The 27,721-nt window shown below is 47.3% G+C and overlaps 1 protein-coding gene across 7 annotated transcripts in view; it reads right to left on the reverse strand.

The window, feature by feature from the left end:
- Positions 1-3,747: 3,747 nt before the first annotated feature.
- Tmcc3 (transmembrane and coiled-coil domain family 3) overlaps positions 3,748-27,721 on the reverse strand; it is a 262,277-nt gene continuing 238,303 nt past the window's right edge. For 4 of the 7 annotated variants that reach the window (XM_085683191.2, XM_048418835.3, XM_085683190.2 and 1 more), the window contains 3 exons: positions 15,214-16,130; positions 12,222-12,357; positions 3,748-7,995 (listed from right to left, as the gene is read on the reverse strand). In XM_085683191.2, coding sequence (XP_085539317.1) covers positions 7,693-7,995; positions 12,222-12,357; positions 15,214-16,130 — 1,356 coding nt within the window. In that variant the 3' untranslated portion in view covers positions 3,748-7,692. Of the gene's footprint in view, positions 7,996-12,221; positions 12,358-15,213; positions 16,131-18,111; positions 18,279-19,103; positions 19,245-25,658; positions 25,802-27,721 lie in introns of those variants that run through there. The other 3 variants (XM_048418839.3, XM_085683192.2, XM_048418837.3) reach the window with 3 other exon arrangements.

Here is a 27,721-nt window from a genome sequence, read left to right on the forward strand (position 1 = left end):
AGTTTTCTTCTTGAGAAGCCTAAAGGCTCCATTATGAAAACAAACATGATTTTTTTCCTCCTTCTGTCATCCCTCAACATGGATCAAATAAGTCTGTCTTTGGGTTGCATGGTGATAAAATGTTTGGTTTTAAAAACCATGTTTTGAGTTGCTGATCATATAGTCTCATAAAACATCATTAAATGAATCTTGGCTTGAGATTAGGACAGAATTTCCAACAAATTTCTGAGGTGGCCTTAAATATACTTCTACCATGTTGTACCAGCATTGGCGATTATAGAATCAAAATATCGATCAACTCTGAAAAACGCTGAAGATGCTCCACATCCTGCCGTATCAAGGACCCAGCCAAGATTTTATCTTTATGTAAAAATAAGCACATTCATCTCATTAGTATGCAAATTTGCTTTAGTCTTTAGTAAGTGGTAAAATTAAATGTATATAAAAATTGTTTTAAAATCAATTTTGGGGGGTGTTGGGTAGCTGCTCAGTGGGTAAAGGACTTGCTGTATGTACCAGCATGAGTTTGGATCCCCAGAACCCATGTGAAAGCTGAGTGTGACAATGGTCACCTAGAACCCCAGCAGTGGGGATGGGATAGGAGAGGCAGTGACAGAGATAGCTGAATCGTGGAGCTCACTGGCCAGTCATCCCAGCCAATCAGTGAGCTCAAGATTCAACGAGAGATCCAGCTTCAAAGACTAGGGTGAAGAGCGATGGAGGAAGATGCCCAAAGCCAATCTCTGGCCTCTACATGTACACTCACCCTTCACAGATAAGGGCACAGAACACACACACACACACACACACACACACACACACACACACACACACACCACATACACTCACATACACACAATGAGAGGGAAAGAATAAAATAAAATAAAAAACTATGATTTACTATCAGTAAATGTCAGATTTGTTTCTCATTTATTTATTCATTCATACCAATCCCAGTTCCCCCTCCCTCCTCTCCTCCCACTCCCCCACCTCCCTCCCAACCGACCCCCAATGGGCTCCTCAGAGAGGGTAAGGCCTCTCCTGGGAAGCCAACTAAGTCTGTCCCATCACCTCATTGAGGCAGGATCGAGCCCCTAATCCGCCAGTGTCTAGGCTGAGCAAGGTATCTCTCCATAGAGAATGAGCCCTACAAAGTCAGTCCTTGCACTAGGGTTAGATCCTGGTTATAAATGTCATACTTGCATATCTAGCTTATATACATATATACCTGATTTATTATCAGTAAATGTTGGAATTGTATTTCTAAATTATATACATGTACACATGGGGGGGTCACACAACAATTTTTCAGACAAAAGGAATTGCTAGAGGGAAGTAAGAAACTCTGATCTATACCGTATCTATTTGGCATTGCCATGGTTCCTGTGTATCCCACAACCTCCTACCTGCGTTAGCCACATGTAGAGTAACTGTATGGGGAGAGAGGTGTTGAAGATATTCTATCATCTATGATTGCAAACCCAGAGACTTTTATAAAATACTGTTAGGGTCTATTACTTCACCACGTGTGAACATTCTCAGCTGCTCAGGACCATGTTTCTTTTACACCTGAGTGCACATGTGTGACGGGCAGCTTTTATTGTCAGCTTGACACAACCTAGACTCACCTGGGCAGAGTCTCACTGAGGGCTTGTCTACACTGGGTCAGCCTGTGGGCATGTCTGTAGAGACGGTCTAAAGTTAACTGATGGAAGGAAGCCTCAGCTCACCATGGTATTGCTGTTCCTGAGGCAGGGGTTCTGAACTGCATGGGCAGAGAAACTGAGCTGGGTGCAAGGAGGAAGCCGGTGAGTGGTGTGTGAGATTTGTACACTGTGTGAAGATACATTCCAGTGATTGGTGTACTAAAGAGTTGAACGGCCAATAGCTAAGCAGGAGAGGATAGGTGGGATTTCCGGCGCATGCACAAGAGAGAGAGAGAGAGAGAGACAGAGAGACAGAGAGACAGAGAGACAGAGAGAGGAATCTAGGTGTGTGGACTTCTCCAGCAGACTCGAGTAAGTTGGATGTGCCGTACTGAGGAAAAGTAAAAACCTCGTGGCAGAAAGTTAGATTAATGGAAGCAAGTTAACTTGAGTTATAAGAACTAGTTGGAAATAATCCTAAACTAAAAGCCAAGCTTTCATAATGAATAAGAAGTCTCCATGTCGTTGTTTGGAGGCTGGCAATCCAAAGACAGTCTGACAAGAAAGCTTGCTACAGATGAATATGCATGCATTCATTCTTCTCTGCTCTTGACTCTGCACGGAACCTGGCTAATTAAAGTTTCTGCCTTGACTCCCCCACAATGATGGACTGTAATCTGGAACTGTAGGCCAAAGCAAACCCCTTTCTTCCCTACATTGCTTCCCCCTCCCTTTTTTTTTAAAAAAAAATCTTTTTTATTTTACATACCAATCCCAGTTCCCCCTCCCCTTCTCCCACTTCTCCACCTTATTTTTTTTTTTCTAGCTAATACTGAACCTGCTAAAGAATAAAGCACTATTTTCTGGTTTTAATATGTCCAGGTTTCATTTCTGTGGCTTTAATAAAATACTTCCAACAAAAAGCAAATTAGGGTGCTGATAGAAGTACAAACGTTTACAGCTGCCTTGGAAATCAGTATGACAATTTCTCAGAAAACTGGGAATCAATCTACCTCAAGACCCAGCAGTACTACTTTTGGGCATATACCCAAAGGATGCATACTCATACCACAAGGACACTTGCTCAACAGTGGGTGGTGCCATATCTGGGCTGTTGATCCCAGGTTCTTTCTACAAGAAGGTGGGAGTCGGAGAAGCCATGGGAACAAACCAGTAAGCAGCTCCCCTCCATGGCCTGTGCATCAGCTCCTGTCTCCAGGATTCTGCCCTGTGTGAGTTCCTGTCCTGACTTCCTTCAGTGATGAACAGCAATGCTGAAGTGTAAGCTAAATAAACCCTTTCTTCCCCAACTTGCTCTTTGGTCATGGTCTTTGTTGCAGCAATAGAAATTTCGAGACACCAACTTTCTACAGAAGGCATGGAGACTAGTTTTAAAGTTGACTAAAGGGGTAGATAAACAGGTAAGACACAGGATGTTTTAAGGAATGTATGTTACAACAATTAATATATGCCCTTGTATATGTATTTGTCTAACCCCATAGAATGAAACCAAGAATATCCCTCATATGAATGATGACTCTGGGGATAATGATGGGACAATGCTGGTTCCTCAGCTGGTACCAAACGCACCATGCCGAGGTCTGCAGGGCTGGTTCAGTGGATTAGAGCACCGTGGCTCTCGTAGAGGACTTGGGTTTGAATCCCGAGACCCATATGGTAGCTTACAGCCATCACTAACTCCAGTTCTAGGGAATCAGACATACCTTTCTGACCTACAGCCATCACTAACTCCAGTTCTAGGGAATCAGACATGCCTTTCTGACCTCTGTGTGCACCAGGTACATATATAGTGTACATATATATGCAGGCAAAACACTCATGCCTACACATTGAAAATAAAAGGTACCGCTTTGTGGGGGATGTTGATCCTGGGGAGTGAGGGTGTGCATGTAGGGGCAGGATATTAAAGAGATATCTTTACACAGCTTTCTCAGTTTCCCTTTAAATCTAAAGCTGCTTTTTAAGAGTCTATTATAAATTTATTTTACATACACGTGTGTGCACATGCATGCTCTCTCCCTCTCTCCCCCTCCCTCTCTCACACACACACATACTACAGAGATGGGCTCTGACAACTGTAAAAATTTAAGAAATCTAGTTCTTTTATTCAACACCAAAGCAAACATCAAGTGTTTAAAAAATAATGGCACCTGCTTTGAATTCATTGGTGACACCACCATGGGGGAAGATCTACCGAGAAATTACAATTTTAGGCAGATACAGGACTAGGTAGCATTCCCACAAGATGGGAATTCTGCGGCGGAGGTTACGGTCAGCATCCCTGACATGACACTCAGGGTTGCTGCTACTGCCCCAGCACATCTTAAACACAGAGCACGTTTAGTTGAAATGTTTCTTTTAGGACAAACACAGTAGACATGCTTTTAAATATATGTGAAGGGCAACATGTAGACCACCCTCAAACACGCAAGGTGTCACACCTCTTCTGGCCTCTTTCAGCAGAGAACTGAATCCACAGCCAGAAAACGGAATTTTTGCTTTATTTCTAACAAGTTACCCAGTTTCTGTCATTGACACATCTTTTTTTTAAAGCTCTTTATTTTTGATACAAACAGGCCGATCTGATTGTTTCCTGTAATCTGTCCATTTAGACCCCTCAAAAGTTACCTGCTAACTCTAAACCCTCTCTCCACATTCCCCTGTAGTCGTTCCCCCAGTCTAAGGTCAAAAGTAAGGAAACATGCAAGTTAGGTTGTTAAACCACACTCGTCCTTATCAATAAGCACACGTGTTATTCCAAACCCAAACAATTAGATCCGGATTCAACACTAAAGCAAAATAACAACAACAAAACCCACTGTACACTCCCATACAACACAAAATAATTTGGCATGTCAAAATCAACGCCCAAGAACCAAAGTAATTAGTTGTTTGCGGGGCAAACATCTCCCTCAGCACATTCCGACCTGTATTAAAGCCTGCTGTCAGAGGCAGGGCAGTTAGTACACACAGAGGGCAATCCTTAAATAAAACCAAGAGTGTCAGCATGTTAATGTGAATGACGGCAGCCGACAGGGTCCAGAAGACCTGAACACTACTAAGCCACAAGCCAGGAGCTTGGGATGGGGGCTGCTGTGTTCACAGTCAAAAAAAAAAAAATCAGCGAGAGTACTTTCATTGACACATCAAAAAAAAATTTTTTGGGGGGGGGACTATTCCAGATTAATCATATACAAAATATGAGCTGAAAAATTCAAAACCCACAGAGGGAACATTTTTCATATTTGCTATTCTTAATATGTTTAAGTTCTGTTTTGCCCTCGGTAATCACGATGCTGGTGATCGATCGTGATAATGTCACCAAAGATCCAGAGTCCAGCATCTGGAATGCCTCGCCAGTGTCCCTAAAGGAGCAGGTAGTTGCCTGCTCATCTCAAACGGTTCCCACCCCCGAGAAATACGTGAGATGTTTATTACCAACGTCAAGTGCAAAGCAAGACTGGCTGACTCAGTTGTGAACCAGTCCCAGTCCCAAGGTAAGTCACAGTTGTGCCACTGTCTCTAGTTAGGTATTTATACAATTAATTTCTTCAGTGTGTATGCTATGTGTTCAAGAGAGCAAAAGAGTGGGTTATAGCCCTTAAGAGAAGAATAACGCGCTGCCCGATCAAAGTCTTCTTGAACTCTGCAATCTTCCTAAAAAAATAAAACACGTCATGAACCTTCCGTAAGATCGAAGCAAGGGTGCCAGATGGGCTGGGCATACCCAGGTAAAGAAGGTGATTTGACATTTAGTTGGAGCCAATGGAATTCAATGAATTCTTTAGAAGGGATCCATGATGATTTGGGTGGCCCCCCCCCGCCCCCACTCCATTAGTTCAGGACAGTGCCCGTTCCTAAGAGATTCTACCCAGAGCTCAGACTGAAGGGCGTGGGGCATGCTGGCTCTAACTTCCTCCTCTACTCCCTCACAGGTCTGAGAGTGTCAGACAAGAGAGTCCTGCTAGGCTGTGCAGGGGTCGGGTGTGTGCCGGCATGAGAATAAGCCTGCTCTCCCTGGGTTCTCCTGGAGACCTAACTAAGCCTCTCAGGCTGAATTCATACTGTTTCTGTAAACTACCAGCAGCACTCAGAACCACCCCAGGCCCTGACATGTTGTAAGTGCCACATGGAAATATTGACAAACGACAGTGGGGGACGGGCATGGCCCAGTTTGCTTCAGGGCGTAGGCAGAGGGAGTCTGATGCCTCCAGGTAAGGGAGCAGGCAGATCATGGTTCTCTCTTCCTCCCTGCTTGGACTAGAAACCTCCATCTGTCCCGTGTGGGGATGGAGTCATGGATAGGAGTGGGGCTGGGAACCCCCCCCCCATCCCTGGTTTCCAAGTATTATTCTACATGATGTTTATGATATTTTAAAAGCTTGACTCTGGAATCGGTTAGAGTGATGGTTAAATACTTTGTGAATTTTCTAAAATTGCTGAATTATTGATTTAAAAGTTGGGAGTGGGGGGGGCAAAGGCTGGAGTTCTGTGAGTCCCACTCACATAAGCTGGACTTGTACTAAACTGCTGCATGCTTTTTATGCACCCCCCCCCCCCCCCGAGAACGTCCCTAAGAACAGCCATTTGCAAGTGATGATCCTTAGATCTTTGAGAGCATTTTCCAGGAGAATGTAAACATTTAACGGCACCTTTACACCTTTGGCAGGTGCAATGGGAGGACCAGGAACTGACTGGCAGAATCCAGCACAACCTTCTCTCTCCTCTTTGTGCTTCATCAGTAAACGACAGTCACCGAAGGCAGCGGCTCTTGCACGTTTTCTGCTCACTGGCAGTGCGTTTATCCTGTGACCTCAGAACTTGTCCTACTACGTGCCTACAGGACAGACAGCAACCGAGCTTCAACACTGGATTTAATTCATCTTATTCTTGCTGCCCTTTGCATCCCTAACTAGACCCTCCTGACCTCATCTGGGTAAAGGGCTCCCACTCACCTAGCCACCATCCGATCAGACCAAGAGTTCACATCCCTCTTAGGCCTCCAGGGACCTGCCTCAGCACACATATGATGGATGAAGTTTGATTTTGTTATCTACAAGGAAAATAATACCTGGCGACAGGTTTCACTTCCTGGACTCTGATCTCAGAGGTCCTGAGAGAAAAGCGAATCACGAAAAGTGCATGCCATCCTCTAAGGGGATTTATCACAGCTAGCCATTGCCAGATTGATCATGAGCCTCCCAGGGATGCTCGCAGCATCCCGCACTATCAAAGCCAGAGTTGGACAAAAGCACGGGCCGAACGCTCCGAGGGCAGGGCCCTGCTAGCCAGGTGAGATGAAGTCGGGTGTGTGGTTCCTGGGCAAAAGAAGAGGTGAGCCCATTTGTAAATTCTAGTGTCTACTGTGTAAAGTGCGAGGCTACTGGTTAGGCAGACTTCTGCCGGAGAAGCAGCTCTAAGATTTGCGTGGTACAGGGACAGACGCAATTGACCAATGTGAACACCGGGCACATAACAGGACGCAGCGCCACCTGTGGACAAGGGGGATAGATCACAGAGACTGACTGAGCTTCCACAGACCCCTCCACCACCACCAAGCACTCAACACTGCCCGTAACCTGTGTTTGCTCGCTTCCCCCAGTCCTGCCATATCCTTGCTGTTTGTGGGGCTCAGAGAGCCCACAGCTGTTAGCAACCATGAAGCTCAATGTGACAGAGATTCATGGGAAACACAGGGAGGCTCGTTCCTCTGGGTCGCTCTTTGTGCCAAGCGCTCTGTGAATGGGGCTCTACCGTGCCCGGCTCGCCAGGTGGGCTGGAGATCTGCTCTGATTAAGGCCGTGAGCGATGTGGGGAGAACTCTGGGGGCAGTTTGGCGTTAACCACGGACAGGGACTGTGTTGGCAGCTGCTACCGGGTTAGGAGGCGCTAATTATTTACATCACACAGTTTCAGTCCTTCTCGCCGTCTTTGGCACAGCCGTTCATTCAGAAATTTGGTAGTCTGCAACAGAGTTTTCTTCAAAATAAAAACTTGAGAGGACATGACGGCGGGAACTAGTGGCTCATCTCGGGATTATTATCCTCTCTAGGGCGCACAAAATATGGTCCCAGTTTTTACAAAATATGGCCAGGAGAGTCACGGCGAAGAAGGTGCCAAGGATGTGGAAGCGGCTCTTCATCATGGGCGCGACAAACTTGGCCAGGGTGGACACGCACACCAGGATGACGGTCATGAAGGCCAGAACCACGTTGATGCACTTCCCCAGCAGCACCTTGGCGTTCACGGCATCCGTCTGCAGGGTCTGCTGCTCCTGCTGATGCAATTCCAGCTTAGAGATGCGCGTCTGGCAAGTCTCCAGGGCTTCCTGCAGGCAAGAGGACAGCAAGGAATCAAATACCGTTGGAATCGCAGGCCTCGTGGGAACACACGCCCAGATGTGCTGGAACCCCTGGCTCGGAACACCTAGTGCCCAGGTGGTTTCAAGTCTCCAAACTGATGGTGAGAGACAGAGGTACGAGGCAGGAATCCCAAGATTCCCTTTACCATGTCATGGGTAGTGTACACACGTGTATAAAACCATCAAACACCATAAGACAGCAGTTATGGTGATTCGTATTTATTTATTTATCTATTTATTTATTTATTTTGGTGCAAGGTCTCTTGGGAAGTAGCCCAACCTGGGCTTAAATTTCTAATCCCCCTGCCTCAACTTTCCCAAGTGCTGGGATCTGAGGTTAGAGTCCCTGCTATCACACCCTGCCGTACCTCTTTTGCTACATTTATATAAGAGATACAGTGACATAAAATACGGGCACCTGTTGTCACTGTCGGGGACAAACAGAGAAGGGGGGTGGAGTCGCATCTGAACACAGCTAACTCTTAGGACAGACGCTCAAGAGCACCCCTTGACTTGTCTCTTGTCCATCCATCAGCTGGCTCTACCAATACAGCGCCCATTATCTATCTTAATCCATTTTCCTCTCATACAGTCCTCATTCCAGAGTCGCCAGGACCTCTTGCTTGCCGGGCTTTGACATGAGTTTCACACCCTGGTGTTCCACAACTCACACTCCCTGTAATAGCCCAAGCGACCTTTGAAAGATACACACCTCCGACACCCCTTTTCATAACACGTTCCCAAAACTCGCTTAGCCCGTGCTCAGTCATCTTCTCCTGCCTTCACACAAGGCGCTGGTCAAACTGATTACTTCCAGGTGCTGAAAATGCTGGGGGAGTTTGTTCACAGAGTATGTACCACTGGAAACACTTAAGCATCCCCGCTCTACACCTGTAGATAGGCCAAGTATCTCAGAGGTCTCATCCTCAGCAACGTTTCCTGAGGGCAGCCCTCCCTGACCCAGCAAGTCTCCAGTCAGCCTTCCTGCACAGCTGGGAGACACACAGGTTGCCTGCAGAGAGGGGCTAAGCCCACCGTCGGTCCACCTCGGATCAGGGTGGCGTTGTGTGCGGCAGGGGCTGTATCCTGGCTGAAGAGCCTAGCTGACTGCCAGCACCAGGATGTCAGTTTCCAGAGGACAGCCTGGGCCCCTGAGAACAAAGAACCTTGCAAGAGGTGGTGCGGCCTGCCCGCACCTCCGCCAGCGCGGCTGGCTGCAATCATCGGCCAATGGGCTTGTGCAGCTGGGTCCAGTCACCTTTCCGGGCTTTAAGCAAGTATAATGGCTCCAGCATTGATTTGCTTTTCTCCTGCTTGAATATACTCTCTGGGCCAAAGAACAGGGTTCTCCGTTACTATAGCAACTTTCATTATACTAGGCTCCCGACCAGAGGATACAACTTTTTCAGCTCTTCACATTTAAACGGTGCTGGCTGTCGGCACTAACGGGCATGTGCGGGAGGGCGGGCTTGCTTTCAGCTGTGGGGCCCAGGTTTTTTTTTTTTTCCTCCATTTTAGGCATGGCGTGAAAGGGTGACAGACCAAGACAGAGGGTTGTCATTTTCGGCCCTTTTACTCAGTTTACGATAGAGAGGTCCACATCTCCTCAGACTAACCTTAGAATTCATCTTTACTAAAAGAAAAAGCCAAGAAAATTAGGTAAGTGAATTACAAGGCCATCTGTCCATGGCACCGAGAGATATTAAGCCCTGCGAGGGCTAGGACATCCTTGGTCCAGCATTTCACTTGTTTTAGATGAAGACAGAGGAAGGGATTATCTTCAGTAGTTTAAACTGGATATTCAGGACTTTGAAGAGGGCGGGAGGGTCAGTCGCCTAAAAGAATGGCAGAAATTGTGTGGGTCTGTGGGCACCCGCCACAGGCACCATGGCGGCCCAGCCCTGTTGGAAGCCCACTTACAAGAACCAAGGACATCAGCAACGAAGAGGAAACTGGAGAGGATCAATAGCTAAAAGCCTTTGGGGAAAGTTGCTCCTCAACAGGAGGATAAAAAGGAATAGCAGCATTAACTTCTTGGCTGTTTAGTATGTGCCTGGCGAAGATTCTGGGACAATAAATATCGGATTCTATTTGATCTTCCGGACTTTTTGAAGACAAGGCATTGGAGGTGCGCGGCACTGACTTGGCCAGGCTCACACAGAGACCGAGTAGTAGAGCCCCGCTTTGAGCCTCTGCGACCTTTGCCATTTATCCAGATGTTCTTTCTAGTTCTGACTAGAGACCGGAGCTGGGAACCGCTGAAAAGAACTCTTCAGAAGTTAGAGTTCCCGTTGGGGGAGCCCCTCCCTGGATCTGACCTCCTCACTCCCGGAATAGGTTTCTTAAGATAACGAGAACAATGTTAACCCAAACCTTCTCCTAAGTGAGGAAACGACACATTTAGACACCACCCTGTGATATCCCAGGCCTGTTCGAAATTAGGATGGCCTCGGGGCTGCTGAGATGGCTCGGTAGCTAAAAGCACTTGCTGCCAATTCTGACGAACTGAATTTGATTCCTGAGAACCACAGGCAGAAAGAGGAACTGACCCCACCCCCGAGTTGTTCTGTAATCATACGTCGTGTGCTGTGACACACACACACACATACACACACACACACACACACACACACACACACACACACACACGAGTAAACGTAATAGAATATGTTTTAAATAGAGTGACTATAGACGATAGTTTAGTTCTCCAGGCCAGCCAGTGGAGATGCCAAGGCTCTTCACTCAGAGAATAGCCAGTACTCCAGTATCCTCTGCTCTCCGGGGACAAATGTCTCCTGTCAGCTCTGAAGCCCTGCTTCCCAGAACTGTCCGAGCAGACCTCTGGCATCAGCAAACACAGCCTCCACCAGAGAAGAATACAGGCCGGATTGCAGCACACGCGCCTGGGAGAGACCGGCCATCTTTTATGCATTGGTCTTCTCCCCTGTGGGGTGGTATTCAGCGGTGGTTGGCCTTCCTGACACTCATACACCCACCATAGAGAAAATCTGAATAAGTGAGACTGAGCGTGACTCTCCCTATTTGTTCTTATGGTTTCTTTAGCAAGAAGCGCGGGTTGTTTCACAGCAGCATGAGGGATCCAGGAGGAAGCCTCACAGCTGGCCTTTGCTTATGACATAAGCTTTCTGTGGATCTACTCAGCCCTTCCTGTCAACCTTCTGGGCCCTGCCTATCCCGTTCAGTCCAGCCTTCTTTGCCAGTCCTAAGGGACAGCTTGACATGTCTTATTCAGGTCACTGTGCCTCTTTGTGCCTCGGTCTCCAGACCTGAGAAATGAGGTCAACAATAGGAGCAATCTCCAAGGGCTATTGAGTACATAGAAGGAGAAGAAGGGGGAGGAGGGGGGGAGGAGGAGAAGGAAAAGGAGAAGGAGGAGGAGGAGAAGGAGGAAGAAAAGGAAGAAGGAAGAAGAAAAAGACGAAGAAGAAGAAGAAGAAGAAGAAGAAGAAGAAGAAGAAGAAGAAGAAAAAGAGGAGGAGGAGGAAGAAGAAGAAGAAGAAGAAGAAGAAGAAGAAGAAGAAGAAGAAGAAGAAGAAGAAGAAAGGAGGAGGAGGAAGAAGGAAGGAAGGAAGGAAGGAAGGAAGGAAGGAAGGAGGAGGAGGAGGAAGAAGAAACCCATACAGTACTTAGGTAGACACTGGCAGTCAAAGGCTTGCCATTCTTACACATATAAAGCAATTGCTTTAAAGAAGAGACTCAAGGCTTGCTCAGAACCACAGTTGGTAAATAATAGACCTGGGACTCAAATCCCATGTTTACCCCAGAATGCTTGACTGCCACCCCACCCCCACCTCCTACCCCAGCTAGTGGGGCACAGCAGGACTGGATTTCAGGGGTACTGTAGCTGTACTATGGAAGGCGACTCTTGATTGCTCCCAGCCAACTCAGGAAGCCTCCTTAAGGCGGAGCTGCCTAACACTGGGCATTTCATCACACTTCGGTGGTGTCGGAATTAGGCCGGCGATACATCCTTGCCAACTGGGTTAGACAACAGGAGCACAGGGTAAATTATCTCAGAAACACTGTCAATACACGTCAGGAGGGCCAGGAGGTGGACAGGAAATGTCTGTGTAGAGAAGACATCTCGCCCCACATGCACAAGGAAACTATCGAGTTAGTCTGCCAGGAAAAGAAAACCCTACACCAGGGTTCACTCGGGAAGGGGCCCATACCTGGATGTCCCTCGAGCGTTCATAGGCCTGGTAGGCTACCTTCTCCTCGGCGCTGGCTAGCTCCTGCTTCAGGTTGGCTGTCTCATGCTGGTGCAGCTCTGTCAGGTCGTGAAGCTGGTCCTCAAGCCTCTCATACCTTAAAAAGACAGGAGCCGATACTGAGTGCATCGCACAGGCGTTCCAACAGTGCGTTCTAGAAGGATGTCTCTTTTTTTGTCTGAGGGGTGTCCCTGGCTTGTTTTCATTCCCCAGAGGACTGTCTTTCTGAAAGAGTAGGTCTATTTGTGGGGAACACAGTTTTGGTTACCCCTGAATCCCAACTGTAGAAGGGACCTGTCTCTGCAGTCTTGATTTTTTTTTTTAAAGACATAGGCTTTCTCTGTGTGTAACTTTGGAGTTTGTCCTGGCATTCACTCTGTAGACTAGGCTGGCCTTGAACTCACAGAGATCCACCTGCCTCTGCCTCCCTGCCTCCCGAGTGCTGGAATTAAAGGCAGTGCCTGGCTTGTCTCTGCAGTCTTAACTGTATGTCCTCATTTCTAAGGCTTTAATGAGATCAAACTTTTATTTTAATTAGATTTTTTTTTTCACCCATGCCAGACCAGCACCTGGAAGAGCTGCCATGACGACAGATGGACTTTGCCAAGGATGCAGTTGCCCCTAGCTGGGAGAGAGCTGTGCAGCAGGGACAAGCCAGGACCAGCCACGTTTGCAATGGCTTCTCCTTCCCCTGCCCACCAGTAATTGGGATCTCATGGTCACATAGTTCATGAGGAAAAGAATGAAGTTTTCCATTCCTGTGGTCAATCCTGCCACTTCACAGTATACACCCTGACATGCCTTTCAGCTCTTTCACTTTACGTGCTAATAAATAACTAACCCCAAGGGCTGGAGAGATGGCTCAGTGGTTAAGAGCACTGGCTCCTCTTTCAGAGGACCGGGGTTCAAACCCCAGCATTCACGTGGTAGCTCACAACTGTCTGTAACTCCAGTTCTGGGGGATCTGATGCTCTCTTCTGGCATCATGGGCACTGCACATACATGGTGAACAGATATACTTCTAGGCAAAATACTCATACACATAAAATAAAAATAAACAAATCTTTTAAAAAAAACCCTGAAGTTCATTACAAATTATAGATGGCTTATGGAACAGCAGATTCAAAAACCCAAAAGCGAGAGAAAGACAGCTCCTTTCCCACACCCACCCTAGAGAAGAGGATTTGGGTCTTATCTGAAACTTTGTCCTGCCTACTTTAAAGAGGGGATGGTATCTAGGGACGATGTCTTAGCCTGTAATGACTGGTACAGGCCAGTTGTACATATTTATGTAGGTCTTCTGATTGAATCACTTTTTTAAAAGCAGGTGAAGGCTTAATTCAGATTTAATGATTATCTTCAGGTTCAGCTTCATGGGTGCCAAATGTTAACATGGATCTAGGCAAGCCTTCTTAAGTTTCTTACATAATGCACCAATGACTGTATCGCCAGGATCACAAACAAAACACAGGACACATGAAAGCAAAGACGGCCAAAAACTCACACAAAGTGAGTATTTGTGATTTGGGATAAGACATGCGTCCAAAACACACTCTATCTCAAACTATCTAGATGAAATTAAGGTCAACACATTCTTGGCAAGCCGTGGCTTGAAACACAGTTCTTGTGTGACGAACATGCTGAAATCAAAGATACATATGCAAAATTAAAAGATGGCTTCAGGGTTGGTGATATGTCTCAGTGGTACAGCATGCACTTAAGATACACGAGGCCCTGGGTTCAAACCTTGGCATCACAATCAAGTTTCATAAAAACGAGAAAAGAACCACATTCTAAAGTATGACATAAAATTATCCATCAAGTGTAAAACAGTGTGTAAGTTAAATTTACAACTTAACTGTTACAGTATGTAATGAACATTCACAATCTATTTTATATTCTTAGACGTTAGCCTGTTTTGACTGAAGTACTTTGGGAGGATCTTTTCATGAGCAAAATGGGGCAAATAATCTCATATTTGATTATCGACACTCTTTATTAAGAAGCAGTGTGCATATAAATGCCAGTCTACAAAACACATACTTTCACAAGCAGCTGAAAGACCCCAGAAGATTTGGATTAATCTCAAGATGGTGTTTGAGAGCCTCTCATTCACAGTAAAATGCTTGTGTGTGTGTGTGTGTGTGTGTGTGTACATATTTATATCTGTGATGTGGGTGTGTATAGAGGCCAGAGGTTGAAGCCAGGGGTTTTCCTTAGTCGTTCTTGACCTTATTTGCTGAGATCGGGCCTCTCACTGAACCTGGCTAGGCTGGCCAGCCAGCAAGTTCCAGGAATCTGCCTATCTCTACAGCCACCAGTGCTGGGTTACAGACCTGTGCTGTCTGTGCTGTCTCTGTGAGCCCCCCCCCCCCCCCCGCCAGTGCTGGGGTTACAGACCTGCCCTGCCAAGTTCACTTTCTACATGGGTGCCAACTATCTGGACTTACGTCTTCATTCTTACATGGCAAGCAATACCATTTATCCACTGAACCACCCCTCCAATCCATGTAAAGCTAAAAAATAAGTTTAGTGAACAAAATATGGATATTTGAAGCTGACACACCAAATAAAAACCTACCTCATTGTCCAATGACACAGATTCACTTGACTGGCATTATGAAGGGAAACAGGTCTCTAGTGCAATAAGACCATCGCAGATGCCTGATGAATCAATGTCTTAATATGCACGTGAGTTACAGCTTGGCTGATGATGTTTTAAGAGACCCACGCATATAATGTCTTCCTCTAACTGTCAGCCATAAGCCAGAAATTATGGAACTTAAGAGTTATGAAGGATGGGAAGAATTATCAATTTTTAAATGCCTCTGCCCCCACATTCTCTACGTCTTGCAAACACATTCATTAGCGTGCGACTTTGAAGCAGGCAGCCTCTCTGGCTGGTAACTCACGTCGCGAAAGGAATCCCAACGGAACACTCTGACCTACGTACCTGTATCTCTCCTCTTGCAGAGTCTGAGAGATGAAGCCATACTCTCTCTGAAACTGCACCTTCAGCGCCTCAATGTCCTCTGCCAGCTGGGTTTGGGTGTCTTTGATCTCCCTCAGCGCCTCTACGATCATGGCCAGCTTCCCCTGGCTGTCCAGTGTGCTGGCCCCAGCAGGGCCGAAGGACTGGTTCCCGTTGCTGTCTGCCGAACCTGACGTCCCGCTGGAGCATTCGTCGTCGCTGCCATACTTGGGTTTGTTCACGATGGTCGCGCTGCCTCCATAGGCCCTGGTGCTGGCCTCGGGCCTGAACTCCTCCAGCGAGTTTTTCAAGTGAGCGATGTTGTCAGCACTGCCAAACTTATTCCGGATCAAGTTGGCAAATTCTCTGGACTTATTGAAGACAAACACGGGGGGCGTGAGGGATACCCCCGGCATGCTCGACTTACTGCTTTCCAGGCAGTGGGGAGCAGTTCGAGATTTCACGTGGGCATCCTTCAGGGAGTGGTGTATCTCCTTCAGGCTGTCTTTAGAAATCTCCTTTGAGCTGCGAGAGGCCCCGTTCTGTTCAATCTCTCTCAGCTTTCTGTGGTACTGCTCCAACTTCTTCTGCAGCTGGGCGATCGAGTGGGCTGACTTCTGGTTCTTCTTTTCGAAAACCTGCTTGATCCGCCCGGCCTGCTGCTTGTCCGCGCTGCTGACGAGTTTTAGGTACTCGGCGACATTTCCATCGCGGGATGTCTGCTCGATTTTGATCTGCTCCGTCACCTTTAGGATCTTTTGTTTCAGGCTGTCGGCGTTGAGTTTGACCTTGTGGAAGTCCAGGATACCATCTGGGACGTCGAAGTTGAGGTTGGTGTCTGAACCCCCTCGGCGGATGTTCAGGGGGAGGCTGAGGGTATTCATGTCATGACGTTCTACCTGAAGGAACAGGAGAAACACATTGATACCCGAAGCAAAGGAGACATTCGGTGTGACATAGCCGGTTCACGTACATGTGGCACACACGTGAAGTCCTAGGTTGTCCAAGCGCTTGTGCCATAGGATGGACACTCTGAGCTATCCTCCCAAGCTTCAAAAGGTTGGTCAGTCAGCCCAACTCCTTCCTCAATTTGTGTGTGTGTTGTAAACAGCCTATATGTGAAACCCTATCTCCAGTGTATCTGATTTGCCATCTGTATGTGGTAGCTGTCAATTTCCAAGGTAGAAAACCTATGTCATTTGGGAGGCTTGCTCCTCGCAGTGTACTTTACTAGGGGCAAGGCTTCTAATTCAGAACCCAGTCATTTAACTAGATGAGGAAAAAGAAAGAAGAAGAAAAAAACTTAAGCAGATACATCCATCAAGAAAATTATTTTTCTAATAGAACCATTAAGCAGATGTGACAGAACTGAACGGTGCATGATTAACTCTGATAATTGAATAATACACCAGTATCTCTATATGGGAACAAATAACTCCAAAGTACAACCCCAGCGATTAAAACAAGCAAACAGGCAACAATACAGCAGCTCTCGACCTTTCTAAGGCTGCGGCCCTTTAACACAGTTCCTCGCGTTGTAGTGACTCATAACCATAAAATTACTTTGTGGCTGCCTCATAACTGCAATTTTGCTACTGTTATCGATCGTGATATAAACATCTGCTAAGAAGGCTATCTCATCTGCGACCCCCAGGTTGAGAAGCACTGGGATAACACAAAGCTAACATGGCATTGCTTTTACACTCCCAGGCTGTCCAGACAAAGCACTATGAAGGAGCATTGGGCATCTTGGTCGGGGGTTAGATGTTTGTGGTCTAAGAGGGAAGGTCGAAACCAGACAGTGCACTAAGTTTGCTGATGTGTCTATACGGATCATCTTGTTTGATCTTTATTACCAAGCTCGGCAAGGATCATGCTAAAGCCACACACACACACACACACACACACACACACACACACACACACACACGTAGAAACCGAGTGCTGCAGAGCCAGGGTTTGCATCCAAGCTGCCTCAAACCTTATTACTCTGATACTGTCCTCAGAGGAGGAAAAACGAGCCACTGTAGAGTCTGAACAGAAACTCCAATGATAGTATCTAAACGGGAACATCTCAGATGTCGCGTTAATATCCCCGTGATAAGAATAATATCTTGACAGTACCCAACGGGAGATCAGGCAATAGCTGGCAGAAGTTACCCCTTCCCATACTGTAAAGGGACCAGTAAGCTAGTAGCAAAAGTAAGGAATTAAACAGGCAGACCTCACAGTGTCTGAGTGACCCAATACAGGTCCGTTTCAACACCGAGTATGAAATCTTTGTCACCATTCTAAATCCTGCCCAGTGCCTTATCAAGAGGAAGTGATTCTGCCAGCAGGTCAAGGTTAGCAGGGAGGCCTCCTCCAAAACCTGCACAATTTGCTAGTGTGCTCTCTTGACCTCTCTTCCTACACACGGTTGCCATGAAACGGACCCTTTCACGTTGTTTCCTCTGGTGGAAAGAGCATCATGAAGGACCACGCCAGTCAGGCTGGAAGGACATGAATGCCAAACCATTGTGAGACTTGAAAACAAGATGCCTGTAAGAAGCGGACAGAGGAATGGTAGCTTTGTTTGGTCAGGAAGGAGGAGTGTCAGGTACCTGGCCATCTTCGGGTCCCAGAAGGGCGTTCATAGCGAGCTCACAGAAGCTGTGTAACCGTGGCTGAGCTGGAAGAGCAAAGGGCCCACACGAGAACAACAAAAACGCACGGAACCTAGAAAATGCTGATTTGAGGCACACAGGGCAGTTCATGGGGCTGTGCAGCCATGAGGCTGGCTGGGAACTGAACTTTGCAGGAGATAACAGACTGACCGTAACCTCCTAAGACCTCCCAATCGAGACCACACCACCCAGTCGGTGTGAGGCCCCAGCTCACCTTTCAAATCTCGGTTGCATTGAGGGATGCCATTTATCCTAAGGGAGCCAGTCGGCAATGAGTGGAGAATGTGAGCACCCTACAGGCTTTCTCACGGTGTCAGCTACTCATCTTCTTATCAAGATCCTACCGTGCTTCTGACAGCCACTCAGATGCCTCTTTCCCCAAGCTTCCCCAGTGCCGGAGGAAGCAGTTTCTTTCTGCGAGCCTTCTTATTGCCCTTTTATCGCGTGGTCCTACTTAATCCTGTCCTTATTGCTCATCCCTGTACTTTAACCATCAGTCATTGGCCGGAGGGCGAAAAGGGAGAGGTGACGTCACAGCTGTACCCAGCCTTGGCCAGCACTTCCTTTATTCACAAAGGGTTGTCAACAACTGATCAACTAAAGTGACATCATCCTCTATTTCAAGGAGTCTACACCGAAGTCCTTCAAGACATCGATTCATAGAATAAAAAACACAGCCTCAGGTGTTCTGGCCATGCAGCCCTGACAATTCTCGGTAGAGCCATTTCTAAGCACCCAGATTGTTCCAAACAGATTCAACTAGAAAGAAACCTGAGTAGCCCTGGGTGACGATATACACAAATCCAAATAAGGACTTCCAGTATTTAAATGAAGTATAACTTACACGCGGGAAAGATGTCGGTATGTAAAGTGCGATGAACATTGACAAACTGAACACGTTGCTCTGCGTAATTGCATTGAGTTTAAAGCAGAACAGAAGCACTTTCAGGCCCTGTCAATCACAGCTGCATGGTTTTTCCTCCAGGGGGAACCCAAGGAGTGTCCATTGGTTTGGCCTATTTACACAACATTCTTGCCTTTTTTTTTCTTTTTGCCCAACCCTGTTTATGACTCCTAGGCACTTGCTCTTGTCCTAGAATTCACAGATAAGATTGCATTAAGTTATATAAATATCTAAAAAACAAGTGACATTCTTCTTTTGAGAATTCTCCCACTATGTCTGAAGAGAAACGTTAGCCGGTTTACCTGGGAAAATGCATCAGGCAGTCTTCCTTACTGGTCTTACTGAACCACCAGCTCATCTTTCGTCAGCTCTCCACACCCCTCGGCCGGTCAGTCACCGAGGTAGTCCCAAGGTGATGGGCCCAGTTCTCTTAAAGACTACAGGTCTGGGGCAACCTTATCTACAGAGCCGTGTTTACCCCCAGGAGGCTAACTGACTTCTGCCTTACTTTAAAGTCGCAACAATGCTTGGCATGTCCTCAAGACTCCGGGGAAAGCCAACAGCACTTAAAGCTCAAATCAGTCCGTCTTACTGCCTGCCAGCAAATCTCAGTTAAAAACACTTGCAGAGGGGCAGAACTGTTTGGGGGGGGGGGGTGCATGTTTTGATCTCTTATATAAAGCCTGGCCATTGCAGAGATAATTGAGGGCCAGGTATGCATTTCTCAATTTTCGGGGCACACACAGAGGTGAGCCCGTTCTACCAGGACTGGAGGTCAGAGAGTTGGAGCTTGTTTTTGCTCTCTCAAAGTTGTTGTCAACAGGTGTGGCCGCAAACGAGATATTCTGACCTAGGGTGTGGTTAATTAGTATTTTGGGTGTAGAGGATCTGCTCCACCTGGAGCAAGGGTCAGAGACTTCAAATCTATTCCTTGTGTCATCTTAATGAGGTCTGTTGCCTTCTCCCTTCCTCTTTTGAAGTATATAAGCATGTGGAAGACTATAAACGAGGAATTGAGTATTCACTGAATGTCCCTCCCAATGCTGTTCTATGTTTCTGTCTCTTATTTCTCCCATGTCTCTGTTCCTTTTGCTTAATACAGTCCCCATGCTCCCACCCTGGAGCGTTATGTGTTTTGTCGAAGCCGGTTTTCGACACTCAACGCCCACAGGTTTCCTGGGTGTCAACGGAGACAACGCTGTATGTGCGAGGAAGACGGAGCCCTCCCTGCATTGCTTATCCTGGAACTGGCAGGGGATAGTGCAACCTGCTTTCAGAATCAGGCTGCGGGAGGAGGTCAGAGGTTCCCAGACCACCAGCAGTCAGCATGGATACGGACTGCAGGCACGAGGGAATGTGGGTTTGTCCCGGCACTGATTTACTAGTTACATGCTTCTGGGTAAACTAAGTCACACGCGTGAGGCTCTATTTCCCAATCTGTAGATCTGTAGAATGTGTGTGTGTGTGTGGGGGGGGATAGACACTAGAGCGAATGCTGTATAATTTGAGGAAATACAGCACACGACAAATCGAAGCTGGTGTCGGCGGCGCAGTTCAGACAGAGGGCCCTGGAGGCAGACGGCATGCTCTTTCATCTTGGCACTTTCCTGGTAGACCGCACGGCTGCTGAAAAGGACTCTCTCCTTGCCTCAGTTTCCCCCTCTGTGAAACGGACTTAAAGATTCTTTCAAGCAGGGCTGGGGAGGGTAAAGGTTGCTGTTCAAGCATGAGGACCTGAGTTCAAATCCCCAGCACCCACATAAAAAGGCAGGGTACGGCTGCGCACACACATATAACCCCCGTGCCATGGAGAGTGTGGAGGCCCGGGGATGGCTGGGGCTTCCTGGTTTCTAGCCTAGCTTCAGGCTTAGTGGAAGAGCCTGAATCAAAAGAATACAGTGGAGAATAAGTGAGCAGGACACTCAAAGTTCTCCCCTGATACACACACACACACACACACACACACACACACACACACAGTGTTCTCCAGTCACTGTGAAGAACAAATGATTAACAAAGAGCTACAGAACCCGGTACACAGAATGGCTTCAATCAGTGCTTCCTGTCATCTTCCCAATTTCATTTAAAAAATGTACTTTTATGCAAAATGTGAGGGGAAAAACAGGCACCATTGTATTGCCAACGGCTATTTTTACAACACGGGGCTATAAGGGGTCATTCTTTATCATGCTTCTTCTGTATTATCCCATTTAAAAAATAAAGCCAGCCGTAATATTGTTTTGGCAGGAAGAGAGGTTGTTTTTGAAAAGGGATGGCTGACTCTTCCCGTTCTCCCACAACGACCTGGCTGTTATTACTTGGATAAAAGGCAGACCACCAAGCATCCCTGCGACACACCATTTCTAATTGTGTTTTCTTCCGGCCGCAGAGACATTCCCACTGTCACCTCAATGTTCTAGAACAAAGGCTGAGGAAAAGGCTAAGCTCTGGACGGAAGTCATCTCTGCAGCCAATCAGGCCTCCTGCAGTGTCCCAAGGTAACTCACGGCCACCCTGGATCCTGGCACGACGCGGTCCTTAAGACTGAGCTCAGGGCTCAGTGCGTTTCTGCTGTACATTTATTTACCTCTCTGGTCCCCATAGGAAGAGAACAAGATGTGAAGGGACACCCTGAGAACCCAGGCAACAAAGCCGGCAGGAGAAGGGGGCTGTGTACTTCTGTGTACCCTCTCTGGCTAACATAAATTATCCCAGAAGTCCCCAGAGGTCCATGTACTGGTGCTACAGTGGCACAGCCACGAGAGGAAGGCTATCAAAGAGGCAGTCATGGTCACGCTGGCTTTACAGAAGCCCATTTTCTTACTTGGGAGTGGGCTGTTAAGGTAAAGCCACCCTGTATTCTCGGCCCCTTCTGTACATGTCAGATTCCCCTTTTGCTCCTCTGCCATGCTGTGATGTCACTGGGGTTCACCAGCAGGATGCTGGTGCTATTTGGACCCGATCCCTCCATTATCATAGACCAAAGAGATCTCTCTGTAAGTCAGTCAGCATTCTGTTTTAACAACAGACAGTGGTCTATAAGATCCCTGAGGAACCTGAACTGAAGCTCAGAACTTGCAGGGATCTAGTCAGATCAACAGACAGCTAGTAACCGTCTACTGAGTCCCAAGGCCAAGCGCAATAGATCTCTGCCCATAGAAAGGCAGCCTGAATTTGGATATACAAGGAAAGGGGCAGGTCTTTCCAACAGGCAACCACCTCCACAACAATAGGTATTTCAGGGTACCTGAAGGTGCGGGTTTACAACCAGGCCACAAGGGACAGCATGGTCAGAACCCAAGAGTTTGGAGGGGTCCATGGTCAGGCTTCTCATCACTCTCAGTGATTTTACTGTTTTTAACTTGTCTTAGCAGACTTCTGCATTTCCGGTCTAGAGTGAAGGCTGTTCCTACAGTGTGCCAGTCAGAATATGCAAGGCTTTGCCATGGCAACAATGTCAAAATCTCAGTTGCTCCCCCACCCCACTTCTCCTTTTTTTTTTATTTTTTAAGGTCTATTTATTGCTCATGCCAGCAGCTCAAGTCAGCTGTAGGACCCGAGCAGTACCGGGATGCTGTGGAGCTGTACACTACTCGCTCCTTACACGTCTCCCAGAGACACACATCAGGGACTTGCTCCACAAGTCATGCTCCTCTGTGACTCCTGGGGACAAGGAAGCATTGTCCTGCTTCAAGCCAAAGAAGGACACGGTCGCCTTAGTGACAGATACAAGAGCTCTTCTGTGAACCGTCCTCTGAGGTAGATTCTACTGGTGATAATGATTTTGCAAATGAGGGAACCAGGCACAGAGAAGTGAAGTCTGTAGCAGGACGTGTTGCTAACCAAGGGAGGAGCCACGACAGAAGTCCGAGCCTTGTTCCTCTAGAGCTTGCTTCCCTAACAAGACTGAGTAAGTCCGTGTGAATTAGGCATGATGCTAAGGGTTTTAAGCGACCACTTATTTTTCACGCTAGCCCTCTTTTATGAGAACGCTGAGCTTACCAAGAAGATATATGTCTCTTGAAGCCCATGGATAATGCGCGGTTTAACTGGATCTCAACTTGGATTTATGAGATGCTCAAGGCTGGCTGTGAAAACTAACTCTATGGTGCTGTAAACATGGCCGCCTGGGCTTGTGTGGACTCTGGGCTCCAGGGAGAATCCTGTCAGAAGATCTCCCTTCACCCCCAATTCTGCACTTATCACTTCCAGTAAGAGGGCCTCCAGAGACCTGGTGTGGCTCTCTGGCATGTCCCCACCTCAGGTTGGATCCGTGCTGTAAAATGTGAGCCGTGGTTTAAGCCAAATGCTTTTATAAGGGCTAAAAGGTTATTGTGTTTATGGTAACAACACCTAAACATTTATGGTCACCAAGAGAAAAGACTGGGGTAGAAGTATAAGGGAAAGAAAGGGCAGTAAGGGATGGAGGTGGGTGGGGAGAAGGGGATTTGGGAGTGTCATGTGACCAGTGACTGAGAGCCTGGCATCTGGGAAGGGAACCCAATGCAGGCCTGGAGGGAGGGCAAGGTTCCTCTCCTGTGCAGTGGGTGGCTTCTGAACTCTCCCTCCCCTCCACTAGCAATGTATACTGTACTAGGTCACTTTCCTCCTGGCTTGTCACACACTTGAAAACTGTCTAGTGAGGCTGTGAACACGGAACTTAGGACATTTAGCTAGATAAAGTCAAGTATTTGCTCCCACCTCCCCCAACCCTGCCACAGTGTTTCTCTGTGTAGCTCTGGCTGTCCTGGAACTCACTCTGTAGAACAGGTTAGCCTAAGACTCATAGATCCACCTGCCTCTGCCTTCCGAGTGCTGGAATTAAAGGGCCATGTGCCACCACCACCTGGCTGCACTTGGCTTTCTTGCTAATGGAGCCAATGCACCCCAAAACACAACCACCACAACCCCCATCACCAAAATCAAAACAACCAAAGCCTGGGCCAGCCTCTTGTCACCCGTTCCTAGAGACCTATGGCTGCATTCACATAGACACCTGCTCAGAAGACCTGATATCTCCATTCTCTGGAAGAAGGCCAGTCCCTCCCGACATGTCCCTAACTAATAAATAGTCTTCAGGATCCCCACGTGGCACCCAGAAGGACACTTTTTTAGGGAAGTACCTTTGCCCAATGTCTGTTTCCAATTTGCTTGGGCAAGGACATTTCTTCTGAATGTCCCCACCTGACAACAAAGCACACTACATCCAGCACAGGCCCCATGGGCCCGGCACCAACCCTGTCACTAAAACATTTTCTCCCAGCACCTGGCTCCCTCCCTGGCATCACTGGCAGGGGAATCTTCCAAGTGTCAAGGTTTCACTGCCTCATGCCTGGAAGGGAGGCCCTGCCACTCTGTAGGTAAGGACCATCTGGAACCACAGCCGGAGGACACACGCCTTCGGCAGCTCCATCCTTCTCCATAGACACTACAAGCTAATACCGTGGGGAAGATGCGTGAGGCAGCGTTTAAGGCTCTCAAAGGCAAATTCTTCAAGCATCCTCAAACGCTTACAAACACTTGATACTGTAATTATAAATAATTATCTTCTCATTAAGCCTCTACCAGCCAGCGCTGCTAATCTACTTTGAATTACATGCACAGGAAAATACACATTTCTTCAAAATGGCTCATAACTCACATTTTTGAATTCGCACAAACTAATCGCGGATGAAATTCGTCTGACCTGGTAGAGATTTCCCGTGTGCTAGACATACAGGAGAATGATGTCGGAGTGAGGAAGAGGACTGTCCCTAGAAGGACAAGCAGGGAAAGCAATGGTGACCTTAGACAGAGCACAGCTTCCAGTGAAAAACAGACTGGAAACCACGCAGGCTCACAGGTAACACCTGCAGCAACTGCTTCTAGGAAGAGTCTCCAGACACCTATGTCCCTTGAGCTCAAGCAAGTCTGGGAAGGGAAGTAAGACTTAGTACCTGGTCCTCTCCTCATCAGGCCCTGGCACTCAGAGACGTCCTGAGAGAAGGGTTTGCTGGTCCTCTCAGGAGATGGTGAAGTAAACACAGAATAACTCAGTGCTGAAGCTTTTACTCCCTGACTCAGAATGAAGGGAAGGAACAAAATGGAAAGCCCTGAACTCAAACTTGAGGCCTCTCAAAGATGTCTGGAGCCTCGCCCACTCTGTCTGTGCATGCTTCCTGGACCGTGGCCGGCGGCAGGGGGAGCCCGGGAGCAAGGGAAGGTGGGAAAACTCTAGACAGACACCCTCAGGAAGAGCTGAGGAAGCAGCTGTAAAAGTCTCAACGAATCTTCACAACTTTTAGCCAGTGGGCAGAGAGAATAAGGCCAGGCCTGGGGTAGAACTTCTGTCTTCTGTCCCTTTCTCCTGTAGCACTGATTCACAGGCTTCTTTACCCACACATGGTGAGAGCTCTTGGGAGCCATCTGTGCTTAAGCCAAGTTTCTGAATGACAGAAACATAGCACCCGTCCTCAGCCCTTCAGCAACGAGGACCTGAAGGTCTGTGCAGGGTCTTCCTGCCTTGGACACGCCCCACAGCACAGCCGCCCATTGTGTGGGACCTGGAGCAGATCTCTGTACAGCCACAGCAATAAGGCTGGGCTGGGTGGGACACAGACCTATCGAGTCCTCACAGCTCCATAAGCAGCCGTCACGTCACGAGCTCTACTGTACGGGTCTGAACGTGGGAGGCATCAGATAACCGTGGTTACAGCTCAAAGACACAGAGCTGAGATCTTTACCAATGGCTCGGCTTTAACCTTCTTCTCATTCCGAGTATCTGCCGAGCACCCAACCCTGAATACTTGATGCATTTCCCCGTTTCTGTGCTGGTTCTCCAGCGTAGCGTGGCCTCCCGTGCCCCCATCCTAACTCACCTTCCAAGGCGCAAGTCTAACACCGACTCTTCCAAGAAGCCTCTCCCACCCTCAGGACCAGCTGGAACTGATGAGAACCATCGTGCCTCACCGCAAATTTGCAACTGCCCTCTTTACAGTGTTTATTCTGCTTTGTGTGGTAAGTATTTGTGTAACATTTGCTCCCTCAACATTTGGGAGCCTCCCTGGGGAAAAGGCTCGGCTAACGAGCCACCTGTCTGCCCACACTGTTTCCTCAATAGAACCTCTGTGTTTGTGGAATGAATCAGTGGTTGACAAACAGCCAACTGGGACATCCAGTTGGTCTTCTTGTTTACACTTGTTCGGCTCCTTGCAACAAAATCAAGAAGAACCTGTGGCTGGGGATGTGACCTGGCTGGAAAGACAACATGGCTTTCCAGCCGTACTGGAGAATTGTTCATGCTCAGGCACGAAGGAACCCAGCAAGTCTCAAGGGTCTCCTCTGCTCCCAGCAGCGTTTGGGATTTTTTTTAAGATTTACTTTGAATTCTGTGAATGTAAGTGTGTCGGTGTGTAGGTATGTAGATGTGAATGCAAGAGCCTGAGGAAGCCAGGGGCATCGGACTCCCTGAAAGTGGGGCTATGGACAACACTGAGCTGCCTGGTGGGCTGGTAAGTAACACACCCAGGACCTCTACAAGATCAGGGAGTGGATCTTCATCTCTGAGCCATCTCTTTTGCCCCCCCCCCCCCCACCAAATGCTATTAAGAGTCACACTGCACAAAAAAATTGCAGTTAGGACCTCTCCCTTCCTAAATGGCATTTCCCTGGAGGTACTATTATAATTATTGCTGAGAGATCGGGTGCCTACTATATCGAACACATCTATACGTTTTGATTCGATCTACTCTTTGTAATAAGGAGGCAGTCATGTACTAATTAGAAAACCCTCAACTTATCTAATGAGCCAGGAAGACTGTCAAATGTGGTAGCAACGAGGATGTACCCAGAGATAACAGTGTTATGTGAAGTAAACCAGACACGGGATATCAGATGTGTGTGTTCATTCATACATGGAATTCTGAAAAAGTCGAGTTCACAGGACTAGAAAAAAGAGGTCAGGAGAAGAGGGAATGGGGAGAGACTGCTTATAGATACAATGTTACAGCCAGACAAGAGGAACGAGTTACAGTGTTCTATTACACAGACCTCGATTATAGCAAACAGTACAGAAACCTACAGTGAAAGCGAGGAGAGAGAATTTTGAATGTCATCACCAAAAAGAAATGATAAATGTTTCAAATGAAAATCCCAAGTAGCTTGAGTTATGACATAGACGATCATACTACTAGACATTCATTACATATCCCTAAAGACATACAGTTCGGTCTCTGTCAATGAAAATAGAGCCACGTAGAGTTTCTTCGTTCTTAGCAAGCACAGTCCAATTGAGTATGACCTAAAAAATACAGGTATCCTAGGGCTGAGTGAAGTTCAGTGCTAGAGTGCTTGCCTATGATGTGAGGCTTTGAAGATGAAAGCCCAAGACAATTCATTGCTTTTTATTTATTTATCTATTTAGTGTGGGCACATGCCAGAGCGCTGTGGGAGTCAAGACGGCAGCTTGGTAGCGATCAGTTCTTTCCTCCGATGATGTGGGTCCAAAGGATTGAACTCAGGTCATCAGAGTTGGTGACAAGTGTTTTACCCTCTTGCCATTGCCATACTCCTCACCTCTTAAACTATCAGATTATGCTTGTCTGTCTGTCTGTCTGTCCAACCATCTATCTATCCATCCACCCACCCATCCATCCAGGTATCTCTGTCTTTCCCCCCTAAATCTAAGACGGCAATAATGTGTTTAAAGGAGAAAGGTGGGGCTGGAGAATGGTTGAGAAAGGAAGGGATCTTAGAGAGTTCAAAATTATTTAAAAAAAAATAGAAGGGCAAAAAGAAAGTTATTAGGTCTTTTAAGAACAAAGTAACTTTTTAAAAGCTTCATGTTCATGGTTTCAGTTTTGTCCTCAAGAGCCTGAGGCTAGAATTCAGACTTTCATTTTCTGGGTGGAGAGAGTGACACGGCCTGTGTGGAGTTATCACG

This window comes from Myodes glareolus, chromosome 26 (assembly GCF_982192425.1).
Source record: "Myodes glareolus chromosome 26, mMyoGla1.1, whole genome shotgun sequence".
NCBI classification, from domain to species: Eukaryota; Metazoa; Chordata; class Mammalia; order Rodentia; family Cricetidae; genus Myodes; species Myodes glareolus.